This window comes from Charadrius vociferus, unplaced genomic scaffold, assembly GCF_000708025.1.
Source record: "Charadrius vociferus isolate BGI_N301 unplaced genomic scaffold, ASM70802v2 scaffold210, whole genome shotgun sequence".
Lineage (NCBI taxonomy): Eukaryota > Metazoa > Chordata > Aves > Charadriiformes > Charadriidae > Charadrius > Charadrius vociferus.
This window is the reverse complement of record NW_009646421.1, coordinates 265,108-290,288: the sequence shown is the minus strand read 5'-3', so window position 1 is coordinate 290,288 and position 25,181 is coordinate 265,108. Positions and strand designations below refer to the sequence as shown.

The window sequence follows — 25,181 nt, the reverse complement described above, 5'->3', positions numbered from 1 at the left end:
AATTTTTCAAGGGCAAGTCAAATGTGGCAACAGTCCCTTTTATTCAATATGAAGGTAAATGAGAACAGGCGTGAAGATGGGGTTTAGGTGGTAGGCTGTGGTTTTAGGAGCGTGAGAAGTAACATTTTTACGTTCCTAGTTTTTGTTCTGTGTTTCGCTTCAGAAGGATCAGATGAAGGATGAGAGGTCACTCTCCGTGTACCATCCAGTGCCATGCAGGTTGTCTTCAGCCTAGGTCTGAAGTTCAGTTCACTCTTCTGGATCTTGCTGCTCCTTCCCCTTTAAAGGAGGAAACGAGCAGTATATATATATGACGATGTCACTGCAGAAAATTGTGGTTTAAAAAAAGGCAAGGTTTTCTTTGAAATCCAGTTGTAACATTTGAAGATCCCCTGCATGATTCAAAAAGTTATAGCATGGAAGTCCTCTGTTAATACCTGATAATAAACATAGCTAGGAAGGCAGCAGGAGAGGGAACCAGTGTAAACAGGTACTCTCATGACAAATAGGAAACAGTGGAGAATTAAAGCACTACTAAACCAGAGAAACACTGAAGAGCTCTCTTCCCCTTTGAAACAGTAATAATATTCAATCAAACAGGGAATGCTCTCGTTTGACAGAAGTGAAGGAAAGCAGAAGCTGAGGTAATGCTTCATCTAGCTGCCATCAAAGCCTGGTAAGAGATAGCAGAGAAGTTCGAGCATTGCTGTTGTATAGTAACTTAAAAGTGAACAATTTGGGTTGAGGTGCTCAATTCAACCATACTGCTGTTTGGGTCAGCATGGCTGCTCTCGGTAACTGCACTCGTAGGCCATTGTTGTCTTGGTAGAGGATGGAATAATGAAACCAACTTTTTGTCGGAAGCAATGGAGTGAAGCAAAGTGGAATCTGACAAGGGGAACAGAGCGAACCGCATTTCAGCTCACATTGCAGGAGACAGGAACAAAAATAAAAATGATAAAACCTTCCTACTGATGATAGTTTTGAACTCAAGCTGTGCCTCTGTGCAGCAAACTGATGAGCCTGGAACTGCAAAGGAAGTTAAAAAGATCTTCAGGCCTCTGCCTGTTTGTTCGCAAAAGCAAAAAATTGCTTTATGGCCCTAAAGAGAGGAGTCAGATCATCAATACACTGGAAGTATATCTGCTATACTTTGGCTGCTTTTCCTGTTGTGTAGTTTAAGAAAGTAAGCTTCAAAATAAGCCGTGAAGGATCAGGGAGGAGGCTCAAAATAGCAGCAGGGAAGAAGTGAGGAGATCATTATGTTCCTTTTTTTTTTCCCCTTGAATCCTCCCATCAGACATTTCACTTTTTGCCTAGGTCCATTTGTCTTCCTTCCACTTAAAACAGATGACCATTCTTCAGGTCAGGTAACCCATCTGGTGGCATGGGTAGGTGGCGTTTATATGGTTTCTGATGATGAGGTGTTTGTTCTGCAACACTTTAAATGTTTCTTTGAACCCAATTGATTCAGTTGAATGCTGGCATGCATTATTACTTTATGGCTTGAGCCCACATCAGTATTATGTTTCCTCATTTTTCATACTGTGGTAGTTAAGGAACAAAATTCAGTAACACTTCTTCCTCCTGAATTCCTTTTGTGTCTGTGTGCTTAGAATGAGAAAGAAAGAATGAACTGGTCAAAAATCAAAAGCTTTTGTTTTGTCAGTACAAGCACTCCCATGAGGGATTGGAATCTATCACTGTTGTCTTGTATGTAGTTATACCATAGATCAAGTTCACCCCTAAAGGACTTCACCATTTTTATAGGTAACATTCTTTTATAATTGATGAGTACTAGGGAATACAGGTCAGTTTGAAGAGTTACCCAAAGAACTCTTTTTTTTTTTTTTTTTTTTAACTTAAAGAAATAAAAGATATAATCCTTGTTGTTGTTTTCTCTAAACACTGTCATTATTTGCAGATGTCTAGCTGTGTATTGGCTAGATCTTTGGGTATATTATGTGAATTTTGGAATCTATACTTGTTTCTGTTTGCAAGTATTTCTTCAGCATATTGAGTCCTGCAAATAATTACTTTTTATTAGACCGAATAAATTTTAATTGAATGTTTGCTCTTTTATATGTTGCATTTCAAGACTGTGATGGTTAGCACTAGTTTTATTTTGCATAATAAAAACATTGGCTTAATTTGCTGTCTCACTGTAGGATTAAATTTATTAGTTTATTTTAATAAAGAAGCATAGCTGTGCAAAGTATATATTTCTGATATTTCAAAAAAATGTATCTTTTCTTCTTCTTTTCTCAGATTTATCCAAGAATAGACTAACTGAGGTTCCTACGGAGTTGTGCCATTTTGTGTCACTGGAAACACTAAATCTATACCACAATTGCATTAAAATTATACCAGATGCCATAGTAAACTTGCAAATGCTAACTTACTTAAATTTGAGGTAAGTTTAACTTTGTTACGTTTTTTGTTTATTTGAAAATGTGTAAAGCTTTTTGGTCTGCACTTCATGTGTTTCTGGAACAACTGACTACATTTTTCATTTTATTGGAAGCTGTAATGCAAAAATTCATTGGCTGTGGATACAACTCTGTCTGAAGGCATTGTAAAGGCCAAAATGTAAAACTAATTATTTAAAGAAAGACCAAGTAACATTATCCCTTTCTTTCCCTTATTCTTGTAGCAAATTCAAAATGCTTATCACATTTGCACAGTCGGATTCTTTTAATTCCCTTCTGATGATAAATTTTGTGAAACTTGACATACTTTTTGTAGTTAAAAAGCTGGAGGGACAGAGACAGAGGATTAATAGGTTTTTTTTCCATGGAGGATGGAGAGGAGAAGCATGATACTCTTTCACTTTTATCTTCTTATGCAGAAGTATAGTTACGACCTTTTTTTGGATGAAGGGGCAAAGAATTAGGCACTTTTATGCCTTTTCCATGAAAAATGTATGTGAATACTAAACGGTACATAGAATTGCTACTGGTTAAAGTGCAGGTGAATGCATATTTGCTTTTGAGAGAGAGAGAATGTGAGCACCTTTTCAGATGGGACAAGTGTGGAGGTTAATTTGCAGTTGAGTATGTAAAAACTGTAATAGCGAAGATACAATAATCTGGTCTTTGCGAGAATAAAGATTGGGCTGGGGGTAAAGTCACTTTTGGCTTTTAAATTCTGGATGTGAAAGTTTGATCAGCAGTTTGGTAAACACTGAGGATGTTTCTCAAGCCCTCCTGTACTGTTAGTGTACTGCAGTTTTGGCCACTGTGGAACACTAATTTTGGCTCTAAAAATTAGAACAGAATAATGTGTCCTGAGTACCTGCACATAGGACTTGAAATTTTGATATTGTGTTTGTTAGTTACATAAAGAAATTAAGACTGGATGAAATTATTAAGTTTACATGAAACGTCTTAGTAAATTTAGGAATTAGAATGAAGTCAATTAGAACTCGATGTAGTGATCTAGTGAATTAGAACTTAATATAATGGTGGAATTTGTGTGAATCATGAGAAGCCTAGAATAGTTACAGAGTTAATATTATGCATTACATAAATTAGACAATAAAAATGAAAGGACATTTTTCAAGTTTTACTAAATAAGGTCATTTCTCTCAGTTTAAAATCTCCTCTTCATTCGCGTGTGCCCTTCCCCCATGTTAGTTGAGCATTGTAAGCAGTCTGTAGAAGTATCCTTGACTAGCTAACCATGTTGCTTCTTGGCAAGAAAAATATTACAGATTTAAGATTAATAGTTTTTCTGCCTGTTACCAGCAGAGCACGTATGCTAAATAGAGTTAGAAAGTGATGCCAAAAGATATACATAGCCTTTGGGCTTTGGTGGATACTGTTCATGTTTTATTTAAAAGATATTTCTTTTACACTAATGATGATTTATTACTCACTTGCCCTGATTGTGTGCTGTTCCTTATCTCTTAGTAGGTTGCTTCTGAGTTCTATAGAACTTAAAAATGATTTTTAATTAATTTTTTTTTTCGGTGTCTGATCTGCTGCGTGGCATAACTTTTTTATATTCTAGGCTTCCTCAATTTAAGTTCTTTAGACTTTAAAACAATATTTCTACTTACTTTTTTTAGAATAAATTATGTCTTGGTCTTCTGTAAAGATGCTAGAATTGAGAATCCTGACTCCACAATAAGCATTGATTCTTTTTTTTTCAGCTGCTGTTGGTTAGTAGTTGGATTTCTCATTTTTAATATCCTTGGGTTTGTTGTTGGTACCTGTCTGTCTCCCAGCCTGGGTAACAGAGATATTATGGTAGTTTGCTTTGTAAAACATATTGAGACTGTTGTGTGGAACATGAATATACATCTTTATATGCAGTTTTGTAGCAGACCACTGGATGGTCAGTTGAAGAAGAAATATTTTGAGATTTGTGGAATTTTGATTTTTGTTTCCTTTTGTTTCAGTTCAGTGTTGCAATTTATTGAAATTACACAGGACAGTTTTTGCCATCTGTTCTCAGAGTTCGGTCATGTGTATTTGTTCTCTGGAGCCTTAACAGTTACACAGAAGCTTACTAAAATGGTGCTTGCTGGGATCCCACTTTAAGTAACTGTTCATTGTTTTCCTACAGGTTAATATACATAAAAAAGAAAAAGTTATATTTTTAAGAGAACCTTCAAATATTCTAGGAAAGACGGTAGTTAATACACTACTCTGAGCTTAAAGTTTCTTCTGGGGATTGATCCACAAATCACAACAAATTAATTTTGTTAATCATCTGGAGATCACAAAGGGTCATGGCATTTGTCATCTTTAAGTTCTAGCTTCTTGAGTAATTGTTACTAGAATGAGAACCTAAATCTTTTGAAAGGTTTTTTCCAAATTTTGCCGTTCCTTGCAACTCCTCTTCATGAAAATCTTCTGCTCACTTTTTTTTGTCTTTTTTTTCCCCAGAAATATGGTATGAAGAATAAAATGGCACATGTCAGTCACTTAAATTGTTTTATCAGTTTTAGGAAAAAGACACAGAGATACAGAGATAAATAGGCACAGTATGAGTCTTGGAAGGGAATGAACCATTGATGGTCACAGAATTTTCCACTGTATTTACCTGGATTAATATCACAGAATTGTATAACAAGTAGTACGAAGTAATATTCAACTATGTGTGCTTTAAAGTAATTGAGAAAATAACCATTTTATCTGTAATTTATTTATTTGCCTTTCAGTTGGAACAAAAGACATCTGCTATACTGCCGTGTAAAACCATAGGAATGTTTAAATACTTGCAAAATACTGTCTCAGTTGATTTTCCTGTATTCATTAGGAAGGGAAACAGCTGTTCTAAGTGACAACCAGACTTGTTACAATATTATTAAACTGGTATAATGCATTTTTTTCTAGACTGGTAACATTCCCATACCGTTTAGTCAGTAATGCAGATATTATTGATGTTCAAGTGTTTTCTTAATGATTGTCACTGGAAAATTTAAACTTTATCTTGAGAAAATCTAACCCATCAAAATGAAGGAACTTTACAACTCTCAGACTTTGTATGTGTATACAGTAGAAGGTCATTGGTGTTTTTAATATTTTTTTTTGTTTTGTTGCAGTCGAAATCAGCTTTCTTCTTTGCCAGCTTGCCTGTGTGGTCTTCCTCTAAAAGTCTTAATTGCAAGTAACAATAAGCTAGGTTCCCTTCCAGAAGAGATAGGTCAGCTAAAACAGTTAATGGAACTGGTATGTTACTGATCTTTTTTATTTTTTATTTTGACTAGAAACAGTAAAATTCTCTTTACAAATATATTTGAACAAATGCTTAACGCTATAATGCAGGTTAAAAAATTAACTTTTGAAGTTCTCAAGTGTGTTGGGTAGTAACACAACAATAGTTTCCTTTATGTTCTTCAGGACCCTTCTAAACAACATCACTGCCCTTGGTTCATTCAAAACTCAGCTTCGAAGTTCATCATCTTTACCAGTTTTACTCACCACCTCCGCTCTCTCCCTTGTTTTGCTGCCTCAATTCCCTAGTTCTGGCTTCAGGCTTTACAAAGCTTTATCCCATGCTGTAGCACCCTCCCCTTCTGCTTCTTTTCTCTCTGTTATTACTGTCTGCTTACCACATTGCATTCCACTAGTGATACTGGTCTTCTCAGTCTGTTTTCATTTTATTTCGCTATTTTTGTCAGGCAACCTTCCTTTCCTGGAACACCTATCTAAACAGCTTTACAATACCATTATATTCCTCTTGTTTTCAAAGCTGTCCACATGACTACTGTTTCTGCAAGCAGTAGATCATTTATAATATATGGTCTAATAAATAAGAATCTGAAAAGGCAAAAATTGTTTGGTACCTTAACTTAAAAATAATTTTGTGTATTGTAGGCTGAGACTGAATTCTCTGTGGCATATGTGTTACGTCTTCTGGTTATTTCTGTTCACCTTGGCCTCTTAAGATACAAATTGACAAATCAACTACATTCTGACACTGCTAATTTATGCATAGTAAAACAATGATATATTAACTTTTTTCCAACTGCTGATATCTCCATAGCCTGCATTTATCTTGCACGCCTTTTCGGTATCTGAAAATGCCTGCTTATCATATTATTATTTTTATAACAGTAGCTTCTTTACTAAATTATGTTACAGAAACTGAGCTGACCTTGCTTTTGACCCCAGCTGCTGGTTCTTCATTTGTGGAGTGAAGTGGCAACTGTGGGGCTTTTTGCCTGCTGGTATTCTTTTTGTACAGCATCCTGTGGTGTCAGGCTTCTATTACTTATTACAACTGATCTGGCTGTTGTTGAGGATTGGGGGTAGTTACTTTTTCCTTTCTGGTTTATACCTGAGCTAAAGACTACCAGGCTTGTTTTGTTTTGTGAGCATTATTAATTTGTCTTATCAAATGGTTTGTTTTCTTGTGTTCCTGTTCTGCTTAAAATAGATTCAATAAAAGATTATGGTTCCAGTTTTCTATATAATTGAAGTTGAACAGTATTAAACACATCCTAATTTAGGAGATAGGATAACTGAATAGATAACAAAGATTGGAACCTGTTAGCTCTTGATTACTTCTAGTTTAAACGTAGCCTAGCTTAGTGGTGGGGGGCCCATGTGAAATAATTGAAAGACTTGGCCTGGTTCTCTCTGGTCAAAATCACCCGTTTTATTTGTATTAACTGAGGTCTGTATTAATGTTTTCAGTAAAGAGCTGCTGAAGTGCTTTCATATCAGATTTCCCCTCCAATTTGAACCATCCAAGTAATGTGAACTAGCATTGCTGATGCTGGAAGTGTTTCATTTCTTAGTAAGAGTTTGTACTTAGCTTAACAGCAGCCCTTATCCTTATGTTAGAATTTTGAAAAGTTAAAAACCAAAAGCTTGAATATCAATGTAGATTATACTCAAAGGAGATAGGGTTGGTTTGTTTTTTTTAAATAAATCATATGTTTAAATAAACTTCTGCAATACTAGATTTTCATATTGCTTTCCAGTTACAGTATAATTTCAGTGTTACTCTTTGTCATGAAGAACACAACAATTCCTGCTCTAAAAATATTTCAAATGAGAGGCTATAGAAACATGTCACTTTGGTAGCCTAGAAGAATTATGAAAGCTAAAGGTCTGATGCTAGTTCTTTGTGATTAGAAGGAGGGGGGTAAGTGAATAACAAGTTTTAGTTAAATTGGGCATGGTTCTGTTCGGATGAATTGATTACTTAGTTTGATGCCACTATAAGGGTTTGGTACATTTCCAGTGAAATGAGTTGTATTATTTAGCTGGAGATTACTAAACTGTGATGTACTGAGGGAAACAAATAGTGATAGGATTGAGAGCCACTAACTGTTTTGGCATACTTAACATAATACAGTTTAGATAATAAGGTGATCATTGTTCTAAAACGAGTGAAAAATAAAGATTAAGTCATGCTGCAGTTGTTGCACAAAACATTCAGCTGTGTGAGAACAATGCCAGCCTGAGCAGCATGTGGCCTTCAAGCGACCCCAACACCCAGTCCCCTGGCAGGGCACACTGTTGTTTTGGGACATACACAGTGCTGGTGCTGAGCTGGCCCAGGGAATTGGTCCTGAGAAGGGACAGATGCCACCTGACTGCATTCAGTTCTTGTCTTACTAGGACTTTGCCAAGCACCCTCAGGTTCTCAGTGTTTTACAGTTTTTCACAGGCTGTATATAGTAAAATCTGTGTGTATGTAGCAAATATTTGTGGGTTTTTTTGTTGTTATCTAAGTTTTTTGAAACAAATTTTGCCTCTGTAGTCACTCTTGAACAATACAAGCATAGCTTGCTGCAAATTAGGTCAGATCTTTCCAACTAACTACTTTCTTCCCTCTCTCCTCCAAAATGGGGTACGCAATTCTTTTATGTGTATATATTTATATAAATTTCATACTAGTGGAATAGAATGGCTTAGATATTACATGCAGTAAATTTCCAGGCATTCTTTTAAATTTTAGGGTTCTGAGTTACATAGATCTGACAACTATCTTACAAGCATCAAAATAACATATAAATTATTTTCGCTGCAGGATCAAAATTTCATTGGGAAACTTACTTTTATTTGCAGCTGCATAGCTCAATCATATCTCTGCTGTCAGCCAGGAGGACAAGTACAAAACTGGGGTGAAGATAATCTGAACCTTACTTTCCATCAAAAAAAAGTAATTGGGCAGAGATGACATTAATTGCACCCAAAACTATCAGATATACAGTATTATATATACAGATATACAGAAACTCTTGTTCTCTGTCCTATCAGGCAGCATTGCACTTATGCACCCAAAACTATCAGATATACAGTAAAACTCTTGTTCTCTGCCCTCTCAGGCAGCATTGCACTTCTGCCTTCTCCAGAGAATGGCTTTCTCCATCTCTGGGATGCTCCTGTCTCACAGTGGAAGCCTTTAAATCTCTGAGCAGGGATTTAGGTCCTTCACCTCATTCCTCTAATCTGGCCCAGCAGCCTGACCAAGTGGGAGCTCCTGCCTTCTGTTTTCCTCAGGATCCATCTGCTCATGCACCATGTAACTTTTCCCATTCATTATGGCTTATATGTCACAAGCTCTGACAGAATCCACATGCTTTTTAGGAATAACAGCTCAGTCAGGATTCACAAGTTTTAAAATGGATGTAAGGAGGTAGTTTACATCAATTTGGATGGTTTGGATAAACTTTGTGTCAATAAATATGTTAATATGGAGCCAGAGTACAGTATTTGCTTTTATGTTTAAATTATGCTGAATTTTGTTGGTTTAAGACCATTTAAGCTTTACCAGAAACAAAAGAAAAATGTTGAGATTTGTATTTGTTTTCATACCATTGAGCTTCATGGTACAGAAACTAATGTTAAATTTAAATACGCCTTACATTTCTCAAATCTTGAGAAATTGTGTCAGTATTCTCGTGGCAGGACAAAATAGAATTAATGCAAGAAGCCTGACCTTCAGCAAACACTAGCCCCTGGAACTTGAGTAGGTGTTTGGACTTCACTTTAGTTCTTTACAGTTGTCCATGAAACAAAGTTCCAAACTGCTGATTATCTAGGTCCTTTATAAATTTATTAGCCTGAAAACCATCGGTGTTTGATAGTATTTCTTCCACTACTACCAAAGTAATGGGAAAGATAAACACTGTCTTTGTCACATACACACTCATGAAGTCTAACAATAGTCAAGAGCATAACTAGAAATAATGTTATAGGTCTTTGTTTTCCACAGCTAGTCAAACAAAGTAATAAAAAAAAGTTGGATTGCAGTGTTTAGTAGGATAAAGGGTACTACTGTCTCTAGAGATCCTGTGAATGCTGACATGCTGTCATAACAGATCAGTCTTATTGAGGATGTTTTGAAAAGTTGTAAGTGTTGTTTTTGAGGCTACACACTGCCAGATTCCCCCCCCCACTTCCTTAAAAATTCTCTCTGACTTGTTCTGATGTGTGTGCATAAGTACACTTGGTCTAGAGTTTCTCTGCCACAAGGTGACTTTAAATCTAAATTACGTGCTCTAAAAAATTACTATCTAATTATGAAGTTGTTTAAAGTCTGTGAATTAAAAATAGGACAGTAAAGCTTTAAAAATAAATGATCTGGGAACAGTGCAATTAACAATACTTTGTGTTAACTTGGGCAAAAGATGCACTTATTAACTAGGATTTTAAATTTCCTCATCTAAAAGCTAAAATTATTTCCTGACTCTGTTTTAACAAAGGAAGGAAGCTTTGGCAGCAGTGAGATTCTGTTATGAGAAGAAACTTGTCTGATACGGCAAGCAGCATTGCCAGATCACATTTTGCTTTTGCTATCATTTTTTCTTAACTAGTTTTTAGACTTGAAGATAGAGAGTTAATGCAACGCTTCTGACTAGTATTAAAGCAACTATCTTCAAAGACATGACTTGGAAATCTGGCTGACTTTAGAAATTTTGTAGTCTTAAGAGCTCCCAGATACTGTATTAAATTCATTTTGAAACAATCCAAAAAGTAGGAGAGAATGTCCTAAAGGTATTCCATTGGCTATTGAGGAAAATTTGGCATTACCCCACTTTGCTGTCATACTATGAAATAATCTTTACTTTTTATAATGCAGAATGGAAGCATAATCAGGACATTACTCAAATTTACAGGTTGCCTGGCATGTAAGCAGAGGTTTCAATGTCCTTTTGATTTCACATTGAGTATAGAACATTTGGTAGCAAAAATGATAGCTAGTATCTGAAAGCTATGTCGTTTTAGACTGACTTAATCCAAGAAGTTGATTTTCAGTACACATTCCTTGCAGTTTCGTCTTAGCTATAGGGTTAAAGAATACTATTTATTACAGTAATACTACTGTATATTAACTTATTGTTTGAAATTATGCTCAGTATAGGGAAACCCTATACTTTCAACTCAGCTTTACAGCAGTTGCCGTTTTAGGAATGCTGAAATGAGGATGGGTTCCATTTTCATCCAGATTATAAAACCAGGTGAATTTAGCCATCAAGATCAGTCTTGCTTGGAACTGGCCTAGGGTCTTAAGGAGCACCTTTTACAACAATATGTTAAATATCTGTAAAATACTAAGCAAGACCTGTCTTTATTATGTCCTCCTACTTGATTTGGGTTTTGGTTTTTGTTTGTTTGATTGATTTGTTTTGCACTCTTGCTCAAATATTCGCTCTAGAAGAACAGGAACCTTTTTGAAAAAAATCAGATCCACACAGTAGCAGTTTTACACTTCACCCAAACATATTTGGTTATATAGTCATGGTACTGAGTTCTTCATATGAACAAAAGTTAAGAACAAAAAGGTGGAGCATCTTCAGCAAATGGTTTTGAATGTTTCTGTAGAAATTAAATTAACTTTCAAAATTATCTTGTTCTCCAAATAATATTTGTTCTGGGTTTTAAGTAATGTGTAACCATTTTCTCATGTATCTAGTTTTGCACTGTGCAGACAGAACAGAGATGGTTGCATGTTTTCAGGCTAATAAAATGCAACAACAGTAATAGCAAATTAGCTACAATTTCATATCTGTGTTGCTTAATATTTAGGAGACGAAAATTCACTTTTTTCTATGCTTTTGCTGTAGGATGTCAGCTGTAATGAAATCACAGTATTGCCACAGCAGATAGGCCAGCTGAAATCTTTAAAAGAACTGAATGTCAGAAGAAATTACCTCGAAGTTTTACCCCAAGGTAAAAAAAAAATATCCCGATACCTTGATGGTAGCTCTTTTTATTGGCATTTTGACAGTATGTTCTATCATGTAAATAACTATGATTAAAAATTAGTAACTACCTGGCTTTTGAATGTATTCCATTTGAGCTTGCAGAATATAACATTCAGTGGTACTCCCTAAATAAGTGTGAGTTTTTTAAACTATCTTTATGATTCTAGGCATTTTTTTAGTTACACAAATACTTTCCTATGAATGCAGTATGGGGATCTCAGAATCACAGAATGGTCAGGGTTGGAAGGGACCTCTGGAGATCATCTAGTCCAACCCCCCTGCCAGAGCAGGGTCACCTACAGCAGGTTGCACAGAACGGTGTTCAGGCGGGTTTTGAATGTCTCCAGAGTGGGAGACTCCACCACTTCCCTGGGCAGCCTGTTCCAGTGCTCTGCCACCCTCAAAGTAAAGAAGTTCCTCCTCATGTTAAGATGGAATTTCCTATGTTCAAGTTTGTGCCCGTTACCTCTTGTCCTATCACTGGGCTCCACTGAAAAAAGACTGTTCCCATCCCCCGGCACCCTCCCTTCAAGTATTTATAAGTATTGATAAGATTCCCCCCTCAGTCTTATTTTCTCTAGACTAAAAAGGCCCAAGTCCCTCAGCCTTTCCTCATATGAGAGATGTTCCAATCCCCTAATCATCTTTGTAGGCCTTTGCTGGACCCTCTCCAGCAGTTCCCTGTCTTTTTTGAACTGGGGAGCCCAGAACTGGACACAATACTCCAGATGCGGCCTCACCAGGGCAGAGTAGAGGGGGAGGATGACCTCCCTCGACCTGCTGGCCACACTCTTCTTGATGCACCCCAGGATGTCATTGGCCTTCTTGGCCGCCAGGGCACATTGCTGGCTCATGGGCATCCTGTTGTCCACCGAGGAACTGTCAGCTGAGTTTCGGGAAAAAAAAATCAAAGTATGTATTTTAAAATTTATTGTCACTTGTATAACAATAACACTCTGTTCATTTCCAATGTTGATTGTATTCCTGCCTGAGTTTGTATTTTTCCTGAATGCAAAAGAAGGGTTATTCAGAAATATTTTATTATTTTATGGCAAAAATAAATACAGATATAACACCTTCTCTCTTTTTTCTTACTTTTAGAACTAGTACAGCTTCCCTTGGTAAAGTTCGACTTTTCCTGCAATAAAGTGCTTATGATTCCAATTTGTTTTAGAAAGATGGTGCACTTACAAGTATTACTGCTTGAGAATAATCCTTTGCAGTCTCCACCAGCACAAGTAAGTAACATCTATAATTTAAATTGTGCCTTAATATTGGGTGGGTGATAAATTATAGCCTATAAAATGTCACCTTCTGCAATTGCAGGCTTCTAAACTTCAGTCATCACACACATTAGTTGTTGATATATAAATAAGACATAGAAAATATCCTATGTTCTTTGCATGAGTCTGTCCACCACCTAAACCAACATGAGTCTAGAAGATTTCCCTTCTGTTAGCTACCTGTTTATTTTTGTCATTCCTATCTGTGTATGAAACTTAATGTTGGAATATGTATATAATTTTGAAAAAGAGAATTGAGAAACTTTCTGGATAAATTTTCTCTCTGTTAATAAGAGCCCAGTTCTAGAAGGTTCGACAGTGATTTACTTTTAACTTCAAAAATAGATGGTCTAGAATGTAATCCATGTGAAATTTATTTTACTTTATAGTGTAAGTTTATAGATTGTGTTACACAAAGAAATCAAACTCCTGTTCTGAACTGTAGGACATGCTGAGAAATGGTGGTAATAAATGAATGGAACATGTGCTTGCTGCTTCAGGACAATTTTGTTGTTGTTGACTTACTGGACAGTAGGTTCAAACTACATCTCTGAAAGCTACAATTGTTCTAGAACAACAGCTGTTGAAATACTTGAGAGATTTTATTACATCAGAGAAATGTTTTCATAACCAGTAGTGATGCTGTTACTACACTCCGAAAGTATAGAGCAAGTTTCAGCAAGCACTTGAGCTCGAAATGCGCAGTTAAAGAAAAAAAAATTCTAAAATGCAAGTGAAATACATCATAAAGATGCTTGGACACTAGTAGAAACAATGTGGCTAAGAGTACAAAGGACATGCTGATTAATTAAATGTCATTATTGACTAATTTTGGAAAATAATGACTCAGTTTATCATTAGTAATAGATCATACAGTATATTTTATTGTAACTGTTTTTGAGTGAAAAACTCGTTTCATTTTTTTAAAGTAGAATACATTCTTTTCTCATTTTCTGTCTTGCTCTCTGAGGGTGCTTATGCTAGTACACACAAATAATTGATTGGGTAATTGAAGTATTTCTTAGTATTTTTTTAAAAAGTGAATAAAATCCATTTTCTTTTACGTGATATCTATTGTGATGATATCCATTGGTTTTCAGGGAGTTTTACACTAAATGGCATTTGAGATAAATTATTTATTTCATTCTAGTTCTAAACCTAACTTTTTTTTCTTGTCAAACAGATTTGTACAAAGGGTAAGGTGCATATATTCAAATATCTGACTGTACAGGCCTGTCAGATTAAAACAGCAGACTCACTGTATCTTAATGCCATAGAACAACAACATTTGCCACAACCTGTGGAAGAGAGGTACGTATAAAAATCTCACTTAGGTTTTTTTAAGTAACACTTATGAAAAAAGTGAAATAAATATATTTATATCTTTAGCTTCCACAGTTTCATTTGTTTAGATGCTATTTACAGTGTACTTTTTTTGAACAGAAAGTTGTTCTGCTTTAATATATTTTATTGTAGTGAAAACCCTGTAAGAGTTTAGAACATAATATTTTTATTTCACTTAGAAGTGAACCTTAATTTAAATCTTAACTTCTTACTAGTAAGCCACTGGAATATATTGAAAATAATTGAGATCATAGTATCATTAAGTGTTGGAACTTTCTTGTAAATCTAGTAACGTATTAAATAAGTTTCAATTTCTTGTGTTGTTTTGTGATTTATATGTTGTTATACATTCATCACATACTTGTTTTAAGCTTTTTTATTCATCCAGAGGCTTATCCATCCAGCAAGGAGAACTGCATGAATGTTGAGATGCTTTTAAAGTGAAATGTGCTAATTTGTTAGCAAAACAATAGACAAAATCTTCAATGCCTTACATCAAACATCTAGGAAATGTCATCTGGTATGGTGGCTTAAAAACAGGAACTAGATACGAAGCAGGTCCTTTTTATGAGAATCTCCATAGCTAATTGGAAGCCAGTTTTTAGCCAGCTCTTTCATCGTTTTCATGGGAAGTATAATATAACCAATCAGAGAACGTATGATAATGCCTTATTTTTGGAGAGAAGTACTCAATAAACCCAAAGTGTTGATGTAAATAAAGATGGAGGTGTTGCTGCTAACACGATGGGGGGAAAAAAAGAGCTGTTATGGAATCTCAGTCATCTAGATAAGATTTCAAGCAAATTGTTTTCCTCCATGTATGTTTGGAGATACCTTTGTGGATTTGTATCAGATAAATGCCAAAAATGGGAAGAATTCAATATGAAGAGTAAGTTTTCCGTTTGGGAAACACCTTCTGGTTTTCTGTTTTGTACTTTTAGGATACAAGAAAATTGACGGGAATGTCATGTCCTGTGTGACATTTTGGTCATATAGGAGCATACATGTTAGGGTAAGGGAATAGTACAGAGTAGGAACCAGTTAGTAACTAACAGCCTAATGCTCTATCACATGATAATTACCAAATTTTTATTTTAGAGAATAACTTCACACTTTTAAAGAAAAATCATAACCTGTTTAGGATTTCCATATACAGTTCTAAACAAAGTCCTTAGTGTTTACTGATAGGAGATAATTTAATATTAGGATTAATCAGATACTTATTCATGTGAAGACTGATATAGTTCTTTTTTAAATTGCTGTGTCAATCTGAATTCAGGATTACTGATTTCAGGATTGCAAATGAGAGGATAATAATGCATATTTAAAAATAAATCAGGTGATGAGTGTATCGTGTATAATAGTGTACTTTAAAATGGGTAGAGGTCATACTAGGTAATGAAACCAGAAGAGAGAGCAGTTGCCATTATTATAGTCGTTTTCTTATAAAAACTAAATTTCAAAGTCTATTTTAAAGCACCAAAAGGAGGTTTCTGTGTTAATAATTGCTTCAAGCCGCAGGGAAATACCAGATCAATTTTAATGCATCAATGGCTACAATTAAATCAGTTGACTCCAGTTTGAGTTCAACTAGTTTAGTTGCTTGTCTCACGACTAAATGACTTCAGCTGGACTCCTGTGCTACTTAGCTAGTAACTAAGTGTTTTAACCTAGTGTATAGACAAAATCAAGCTTTATAGCAGATTACTTCTGTTGTTTTCATTAATTGTTGGACTAGCCAGCCATTCCATCTGATCTATTTTCCTATCAACAGACTTCAAATATGTAGTTTTTAACCATACTATGCTATTTTGCCCTCTACCGTTAAGACTGGTTGGAATTTTGCTTTGATTTAAGTGAAACCAGGACAGAATTCTAATGGTAAATGCTATGATAGCTTTTTGTTATTTGTTTATTTTTATTCACATCTAGCATTGATGACATCTACCCAAGTAAAAAGGACTCAGATTCAGGTGTTGGTAGTGATAATGGAGATAAACGTTTGTCAGCAACAGAGGTAAGTTGTGTGAATTTTGTGTCCTATTCCCCTTCCCTCTGCACCCATATTTTGAGTATATTTTAAGTTGGGTAACAATGTGAATACATTTCCAGCCACCAAAACTGTGCAGCCACATCCTTGGCATGAATTTCTTGTTAAGAAATGGCTAAAACAAGATAAAAGGAGACTGGGTTTTTTGGTTTTGGGTTTTTTTTTTTTTTGTGTCTGTGCACTTTCTGGAGAGGACGGTGAGATACTTGCTTACAAATGGTCAAAAACCTACAAATCATGAAAATTCACTGTAGTTTACATAATATAGAGAAGGAGGACCAAACCAGAATCCACATCTGCTGTTTCCAATGAAGTAAATATTCTAACAGGTTACATGCCTTATGGCTTCTCACGTGTTTTCTCTCTGACTCTTTCCTGTTGAGAATTAACAGGAGTTCAGCGCGCTCAGTATGTTCTGTGGCGTCGTGGTTATGGAAGTTTGCTGTAGTGTAGGAACTTCAGAAACTTTGCAGATCTTAATGTGTTTACGTGCTTTGGCAGTTAGGCAGTGCTGGAAATAAGTCTTCGGAATTTTTTCTGAACTTTGTTGCCTGACTGAGCAAAGAGAAAGGATGACTTTCTGAGACTACTGTTGTCCTAAGCAGTTGTAGCTGACTTTCCTAGACCTTTTTTCTGAGGCACTACTCAGCTGAACGGGGTACTAAATCTCGTTGGAGTTGAACTGATTAAATAATGATAAATAAGTAAATAGTTTGCAATATAATTCAGCAGTGATCTTTCTGAAATGTACAGATAATGGGATTTATGGTCTGACCTAGTGGGTAATATTCAGGTCACAGTAAAAGAACGGGCTTCTTGCTACTTAAAATAATTTTACTCTGATTCTTTAGTGTTTCTCTCCTCCTTTGAGGAAAAGAGATTCTATTGCTTTTGAAACAAATGTATAAAGAATTTGTAGTTACTAAAAAGCAAGTTGAAAATGAATCCACTTACACACCAATTGGTCTTTTAAATACAAAAGCACTTAAGAAAACCGACAAGGGTTTCCAAGTATTTGGACACGTTTCTTGCTAGATGGAAATGAAGCAGAATTATCGTCATTTCTAGCCAGACTTCTAATGGTTTCCCTCTAGTTCTTAGGGCATGCAGTCCAGTCAGAGAGGCTTGAAAACTGTTTTGCCGTTCTTACACTTCCTGAAGCTGAGTTAGCTTGTTAATGAAACTGTTATTCTGGAATTTCCTCTTTAGCTATAAATAACACCTTTAGAAAATAGATCATCTTTCTTGTAATCAAAAAGTAGCAATCGGAATGCTGCAAAAAGTTGTCCTAAAGACAACCAACAGTGAACCAACACATTTTTATTGGCACAAAGACTTTTATATTTACTCATTCAATCCCTGCCTGACTACTGCTCTGCTATTAAGGAGAAAATAGATGCTGAGATCAGTAATTCCAAATGTGTTTGGTAGTAAATTCACCACTCACTTTTCCTTCTGAGGCAACCTTTAATTACTTGTGTTACACGTGAGAATTGAGCAAGAAATACTAGCATGTTGCAAATACAGAGTCACGTACATTGATAATTACAATCAGAAATCTACATACCAAACATCAGATAAACATTAAATGGTCAGTCATAAAGTGGTCATTAAAACACATTTTTGGAGTGTTTTTATAAGTACAGCAGACATAAAAAACAAACTACAGTTTAGTCTGAAGGCCAGTGGCTGTTGAGTTTCAGCTCTTTTACAGAAAATATTACAACATAATTTTGCGTTTGTGTAACTTGAGAATAGTAACTGAAATGCATCACTTGTTTGAATACTAATGTATTTTTTAGCAAGCTTGCTAATTAGCTTGGGTCCATACACATAGGAGAAAATACTTGATGAAATGAACAGTTTATGTAATTCTGTCTGGCTTGTTGGTAGGGTCATTACAGGGTCAGTTCTTCAGAGCTGTATTCATCTTGGGCATTTCAAGTGAAAGATATCTTGTAGTGTTGCTGTAAAATTGATCATGGCAACCTGATCAAAGCAAATTCTGCTTTAAGGTAGTACTGATGTACCTTATCTTTTAGGAACAGTGCAGCATTTTGATTTGTTTTCCACCTCCCTTTGGTCTTATTTTTTCTTTAGTTAGAATTCATTAGAACAGGGTACTCGTTAAGATCCAGATGGTGTCCCTGCTTCATTACCCATAAGAGTGATGCTTTAGTACCAGCAAGAATGTATATGAAGATTCTTTCCAAGCGTGTCATCTGAATTCAGTGTTGGAATAATATTAGGTATTTAAAATGAAAATGGCACTCTTCATCCTATGTTTTTATTTCTTGTATTTCTATTGTTGCCTTCTCTTGCCAGCTGAATAAAAATAAAACTGTGAACAAAGGAAGTGAGGTACAGTATCTCACCTATGAAGGAGCAATACTTTTGTATTATTGCAAGCTACTTTGGATAGTTTCTGTTTCATAGTATACTGGCAGGAAGCACCTGGAATATCAATTCCAGAATTCTTTAGGTTCTGAAAGTGAGACATAGTCTGTTTAAAGGAATTATTTTCTGTTTCCAAATTGAATGACCTGTGGGGTTTTTTTTACACCAATGCTCAAAAATATTTTTCTAAAAGCTGTGTTACTCTGCTGAGAAAAAATTCTAGCCTGTTTTAGTATTCAGAACTTGTATTAATGCGTGTAAGAACATTTTACTGTAATATTTTCAAATGATAAGTTGTGAAATTAGCAAAACATGAATCTTTGATCTAGAGTAGCTAAATTTAGTGCTTAAATGTCACATGAGATACAGCATGAAAGAAAGGAACTTCACTGTAACATTGGTTGTCTGAATGAATTTATACTGTGCATGTCTTCTTTTTTTTCTTTTTTTAAAGCATTGGATTATTGTTTCAGGTCTAAAAGAACTAGTGACTCATGCTTAGAATACCTGGAGTGTTGTTTGCTTATTTTCTGTTTGAGATACTGTTTTGTTTCATTATAAAATCAAATTTATTTTAAAAATTGACAAATAGGAACAGTACTGTAATGTTAGTTCACTTCATTGTAAAGCATTGTCATTTTTCTAAGGCTTTATCAAGTCCCTGAACATCCTTTTGGATTTTTTCTCTTTAAGCAGAATACAGCCAGTGAATTAATATAGTTAATAAAATGTGGTTTATTCATAAAGAACATTTATAGTGGTCCATATTTACAGAATGTGTTAAGCCCAGGGCATTCTTGGCAAATAGGAAGAACCACATGTATCTTTGATAAAGTTTTTTAAGAGCAAAGCGATTTGCCCCATCCCTTATCACAAACCTTAGTTTCAGGATTTAAAAAAAATACTTGCTACGTGGAATATGAGCATATAACGGTACCAAGAATGGCATCATTCTACTAGAACTAGCAACTGTGGAATTGAGTAACTGGTTGTATGTAACCATGTCCCATTCCATTGCAGATCTTGTGTTATAATGGGCTGAACTGATAAAGAGTTCTATAATGGGCTGAACTGATAAACAGGGAAATACCATTTCCTTAAAAGTATACATTCTTAAGGGATATAGAAAAAACTACTATTTATGTATTATAGCAGGTATAATTATAGAATACATGTATGGAATATGTGTGCGCAGAGTAGCGAGTTGCAGAAACACAGACCATCTAAAGAATGAGCAATGCCAGTGAGTTTCTGGTACTCATATCCCATCATACTATGATGGGATACAGTGAGTTTCTGGTCCCACAGAACAGCAGAACTGTGGTGGCTTGGGACAGAAATGAAGGCTAGTATGATAGCTAGCCGCTATCTATAAAACAATAGACAGGATAAGCTTGTAGATAAAAGTAATGTGTTTTAGTGTACCGACTAATACAGCTGAAAAAAAATGGTTGAGCTTTTAAGTCAAGTAAAAAAACCTAGTGTATCCTCTCCCATATTAGTTTCTCAGTCTTTAGTGAGCACTCTTCTTAATATGTATGTTTTTATCAGTCTTGGTTTAAGCTGAAACCAGTGTTTCTCTTATTCCTTCTTAGCCCTCTGATGAAGATACTGTCAGCTTTAATGTTCCAATGTCGGACATCATGGAAGAAGATCACATTGTAAAGGAAGATTCGGGTCACCATGCTAATTCAAGAAAAGGTTGGAATGTAAAACAAGTGGAAGTTAAATACAGGGATATTCTATTGATAATTCTGTGTATAAGACTGTAAATTTAGTTTGCAAAAATCATGGCCCAACAAACATAGATCTTTCAGGAGTCTACAAACATCATCTTTGAATTAGATACGTTTTTTTTACTACTGTTATTTTGGAATTTTCAGTGTTTAGTTTTGCATTGGATAAATGCCTTATTAAATTGATTTTTCTTGCTTATATTCTAGTTGAACAACAAGTATTTTCACTGCCCTATGCATTTTAATTTTCTTGTAATAAATACCTGCCTACCTAGCCAAAAGGCTTTGAGCATGCATGTGCAGTCATGTAAAAAAGGGAAAAAAAAAATCATGCTACTTAAAACTTTTTTACCTGTACTGAATAGAGGTCCTTATAGTCATTTTCTGTAGCAATTCCAACAAACTTGTTCTACCTTGTCTCAAGAGTTAATAAGTTCTGGTTCTGACAGGGCGGAGAAAAGTGAGAGTTGGTTTAAACCATGCTTCCCCACCAGTCATATCAATGTGTAATAACTCTTATCAAATGTTAACTCAGATTCTGAGTTAGTAATGTACAAAGCAGAGTCCATTTCTGTAGTTGGACCTAATGCGTATATAAAGCTTTATTAGTCAAAGTCAGCATTACCTCTGGAAAGAAGTAAATCTCTTCAGATTTTGAGAGAAGGTGTAATTTTGTCTAAAATTTATTTAAGTAACTTATATTTTTCTGAATTATATCTACATACGAGAAGGTGTAATTTTGTCTAAAATTTAAGTAACTTATATTTTTCTAAATTATATCTACATATTGATAAACAATGTTTCTCCAAGTTCTGCACATACTAATGGTAAATGGCATGATGAAGTCAGTGAGTTGCATATGGAAAACACATCAATAGGAGATCAGCCTTTCCCCAGTGTTACGTACTAGATTGTGAACTTCAGTTGAGATACTCATCAGAATTTACTACAATATGAAGTGAGACAGTAAGAGCATTACATCCTACAGTGTTAGTACACTGGAGAGGGTATGTTATAGGAGCAGACCACTTTAAACAGAGGAGAAAATTATTACTACCTCGTACTCCTGGACGTAGTATATGTAAACAACAGATTGACATAGGCTCTGAATCATTTTGTTTGAGTTCTGCGAAGAGTTTCAGTTTTTGTAACAGCATATCAACTCCGAAGTTGCATTAAACTGGAAGTCACCGACTGAGACATCTGAATATCTTAAAATACTGTGCAGCTGTCTAGCTGTGTTCTTGTACCGGTACTGGCAAGACCTACTTTGTGTAGTTCAAAACTGACTCCATCAATGCCTTCTGTGGTGCTTCTGATCTACAACTGTATGAGCCCAGGTTATTTATTACAACTTTGAAATGAATTGGCATCGCTCATTAAAATGCAAAAGTCTTAACTTGTTTGAAGTTGTTAATATGCTTTGAATTTAAATTTTGTTTGGTTTTGAGCTCTATAATTTAATACACTTAAATTGTGTTGAGTAACAAATGTTGAGCTGAACCAAAAATCATGCTTTCATGTCTTTTTTTATTGTTATTAGTGGAATTCCATCAGGGATCTTCTCACTTGATTGTCAATGATAATTCAAGAGAAACAGGAAACCAGTTTGATGAATCGGATACTCTTTCTACTGAATTTATGAGTTACATTAAGGCAAGTTTATGACAATTTTCAGTGGGGGGAAATACTTTCATTACTTTCATTAAGTATAGAGCAAACAGGAATGACAAACTGCAGACGTTTTAATGAATAAAATTGCAATTAATATTCATTGTCATAATACAGAAGGCAAAATTAAGCAGGTAGGTTTAAAGTCATTGTAATTAATCTAGGAGGTCAATTTACCCATAGCTCTCTAGTATATATGAGTTGTCCTTTAGCTGTGTTTAAGAAAAAATGGCAAGTATGTTCTGGAGGATTTGCTTTATATTTTGAATTGAGCAATTTTTGCATTTGTTACATTAGTAAAATGCAAGAAGACTTTCAGTATTAGCTGTGGTGGCTAGTTATGAAATAATGTTACAGTATTAAAATACATTTTCCTAAATGTTTTAAAATCATAGTAAAAATTAAGAGATCTATAAAGACAAATTATATCAAATCTAAAATAAAATCTATTATTCTAGGAACCTACCTCTTACAAGATTTTGCAACTTCCTTTCTTGATGCATTTTGGGAGTATACACTGACTTTGTTATGAACTTTGTAGATGTTGTAGATGATAGGAAAGTGCATTTGAATAATTGTGTGTATCTTTGTGTATATAACAAAGCATATACGCGTATATATAAAGAAGTATGTAAGAAAACACAGGTTATCCGCAATAAGAAACTTTGAGATTACACCCATCAGTCTTTTTTGTATGTAAAGGTCTGGCACCCAGACTTCAGGTTCCTTAAGATGTTCATTACTGAACACTGGTGCTATGGATTGCTGTTACACATGTGATGGGTAGTTGGTTAATCCATTTGGAAGTATTATTCTTGTCTTTCTGCCATGGTTAATGTGAGTACTTGGTGGCATCTTACTGGCATATGGCTTCTTGTCGGGGAACTATCAAATGTGCTTTCTCTTTGAACTGTTTTTTGTAATGAATGACCTTTTATAAATTGTTCTGTTGTGCCTTTTTTCCATTTGAAGTTGTATTTTCCCCATTCATATTGTCATTTACTTTTTTCCGTTTGTGGCATTATGTTCAGTGGAATACGTGTAGACATTGATGTCGGAGAAAGCAGCAATAGAATTCACAGAAATGTACTACAAATCATTAGTGATTGCTGTTGTGTGGTAACTCATGAAATTGACTTGCTTTTTAATATAGCAAAAAACGCCTGATGAATTTCTAAATTATATGTGGTTAGGTAGACTGAGGGGTTTTTGAAAGATTCCAGAGAAATTTTGAGCAAGTAGGGTTTTTTTCTGTGAAAATTTATTTGCCTGGATATTTTTGCTAGATCTTTCGTAACGCAAAGATATTTGAGAAATAGTAGTATTTTGTAGCATTTCTGTGTCCGTGATGTCTCCTCCTGATTTATAGACCAGAAGGGATTCTCTAGTATGGATATTTTTAGACTGATTTCCTCTTTCTGTGGAGATTCTTAATGGGTGCAAAGAGGCATTTTATCACATCCATCTTCATCCCTTATAGGAAAAAATGTGCTGGGAAGTAATAGTGGAAAGAGTAAGGATGTGGCCTTTCAGCTTCTTGGAAACAGATTTCTGGTTCTGCAAAAGATGTCTTTATTTGAGCAACTGTTTTGTTTTTTTCTAGCAACAAAACTTTTGCAGATCTTCAGCTAGTTGGAAGGTCTCTGAGGTGGCAGCCACAGAGGACTAGCATTTACAAACAAAGGGGGGCAGGGGGGAAACCAAGCAAGAAACTTTTCCTTTTCGTAGTTACTGAAGACATGTAGTTATCAGAAAACTTTATTTATGTAGTAAATACATCTTGCTTATTATTTTTTGTTATTTACAAATACAAACGTGAATTCAGTAGTGTTGATTATTAGGAAGAGTTATTTGTAGTTGCTGGGTGTTCAGGACACTACAGGTTATCTTATACTAGCTTGTTCTTTTGTGACCTCTATACTAAAAGATTGAGGGATTTTTTTTTTTTTAGCTAGTTAAAAAGTTATTATTAGTAGTATTTTCAGATAGTTAAAATGTTAACAAATGATCGTAGGTTTCCTGCTACAAATTTTCAGCAAGTGCACACTTTTGAGATGAATAAGCTAGATAAAAGGGGACAGAATGCTTTCATCCTCCCCTGACAAAGGGGTATACACATCTGAAGCTGACCGTACATTATATTAGGTATATACTTCACATTTCCTTTCCTTATTCTTCTCACTTCATCATTTTTGATTTTCAGTAGTGTACCACTTGAAGAATATTCGCTTGGGATTGTCCTCTATCATAATAAGATAATATTACATGAAATAATGAGTTGCAGACAGTGGTTCAGTAAAATACAGATTACTTTATTGAATTTCAATATAAGAATATTGCTAGAGTGAGCAGTTTAATTTCTCTTAATTTTGATATCTTCTTAACATTATGGCAGTTGAGATCAGCATGTTGGTGACTTGAGCAGGTAATACATGCATTTTATTCTCAGCATTTTGAACTCAGTGCAGGTTTCTGAGTCTGTTGTGTTCTTTGGTTTATATTTAGCCATGCATTAGAATGCCTTTTGGGACAGTAAGGGTCTTCTATAATTGCAATACCCGTTATCCAAACCATACATAAAATCAGCACAACTTGCAGTGCAAAAGAGGAGCTTAGGCTTGGTGGATTTTGTAATTTTCCAAATGTTAATCCTAATTCATATGGCTTTATTTATCTTATTTATATAATTATGCCCAGAGACTGAGGATCACCCTCTAGAAGTGCTGCATTTTTGTCAGCTTATGATATGCGCCCTTCTTATGGGACGAAGTCACGTACTTTATTCCCGTGAGGAGAAGAAAAAGAAAAAAGAATGGCTTTATTTATTCTACTGTGGAATAGGCATCTTTTGGGGGAATGTTAGAGAAGCTTGTACGCTCTACAGTGACATATCTAGCAGAGCCGGATATCATTTATTGGTACAGGGTGATGCGGCTGATGTGCCAAACATGACACACAAGAGGATAAGCCTCTCTGTTTTCTGCTGTTTGTTCTCTACTAGTACAAATGTAGAGATTCAGTGAGCT

At 35.1% G+C, this 25,181-nt stretch overlaps 1 protein-coding gene across 1 annotated transcript in view; it reads left to right on the top strand.

Annotated features, from left to right (window-relative positions):
- The first annotated feature begins 781 nt into the window (after positions 1-781).
- The window catches only part of LRCH1 (leucine-rich repeats and calponin homology (CH) domain containing 1), a 57,738-nt gene continuing 33,338 nt past the window's right edge, over positions 782-25,181 (top strand). The window contains exons 1-9 of the mRNA XM_009881103.1: positions 782-794; positions 2,269-2,413; positions 5,552-5,678; positions 11,534-11,639; positions 12,776-12,912; positions 14,141-14,268; positions 16,234-16,318; positions 20,344-20,449; positions 22,028-22,140. Coding sequence (XP_009879405.1) covers positions 782-794; positions 2,269-2,413; positions 5,552-5,678; positions 11,534-11,639; positions 12,776-12,912; positions 14,141-14,268; positions 16,234-16,318; positions 20,344-20,449; positions 22,028-22,140 — 960 coding nt within the window. The remainder of the gene's footprint in view (positions 795-2,268; positions 2,414-5,551; positions 5,679-11,533; positions 11,640-12,775; positions 12,913-14,140; positions 14,269-16,233; positions 16,319-20,343; positions 20,450-22,027; positions 22,141-25,181) is intronic.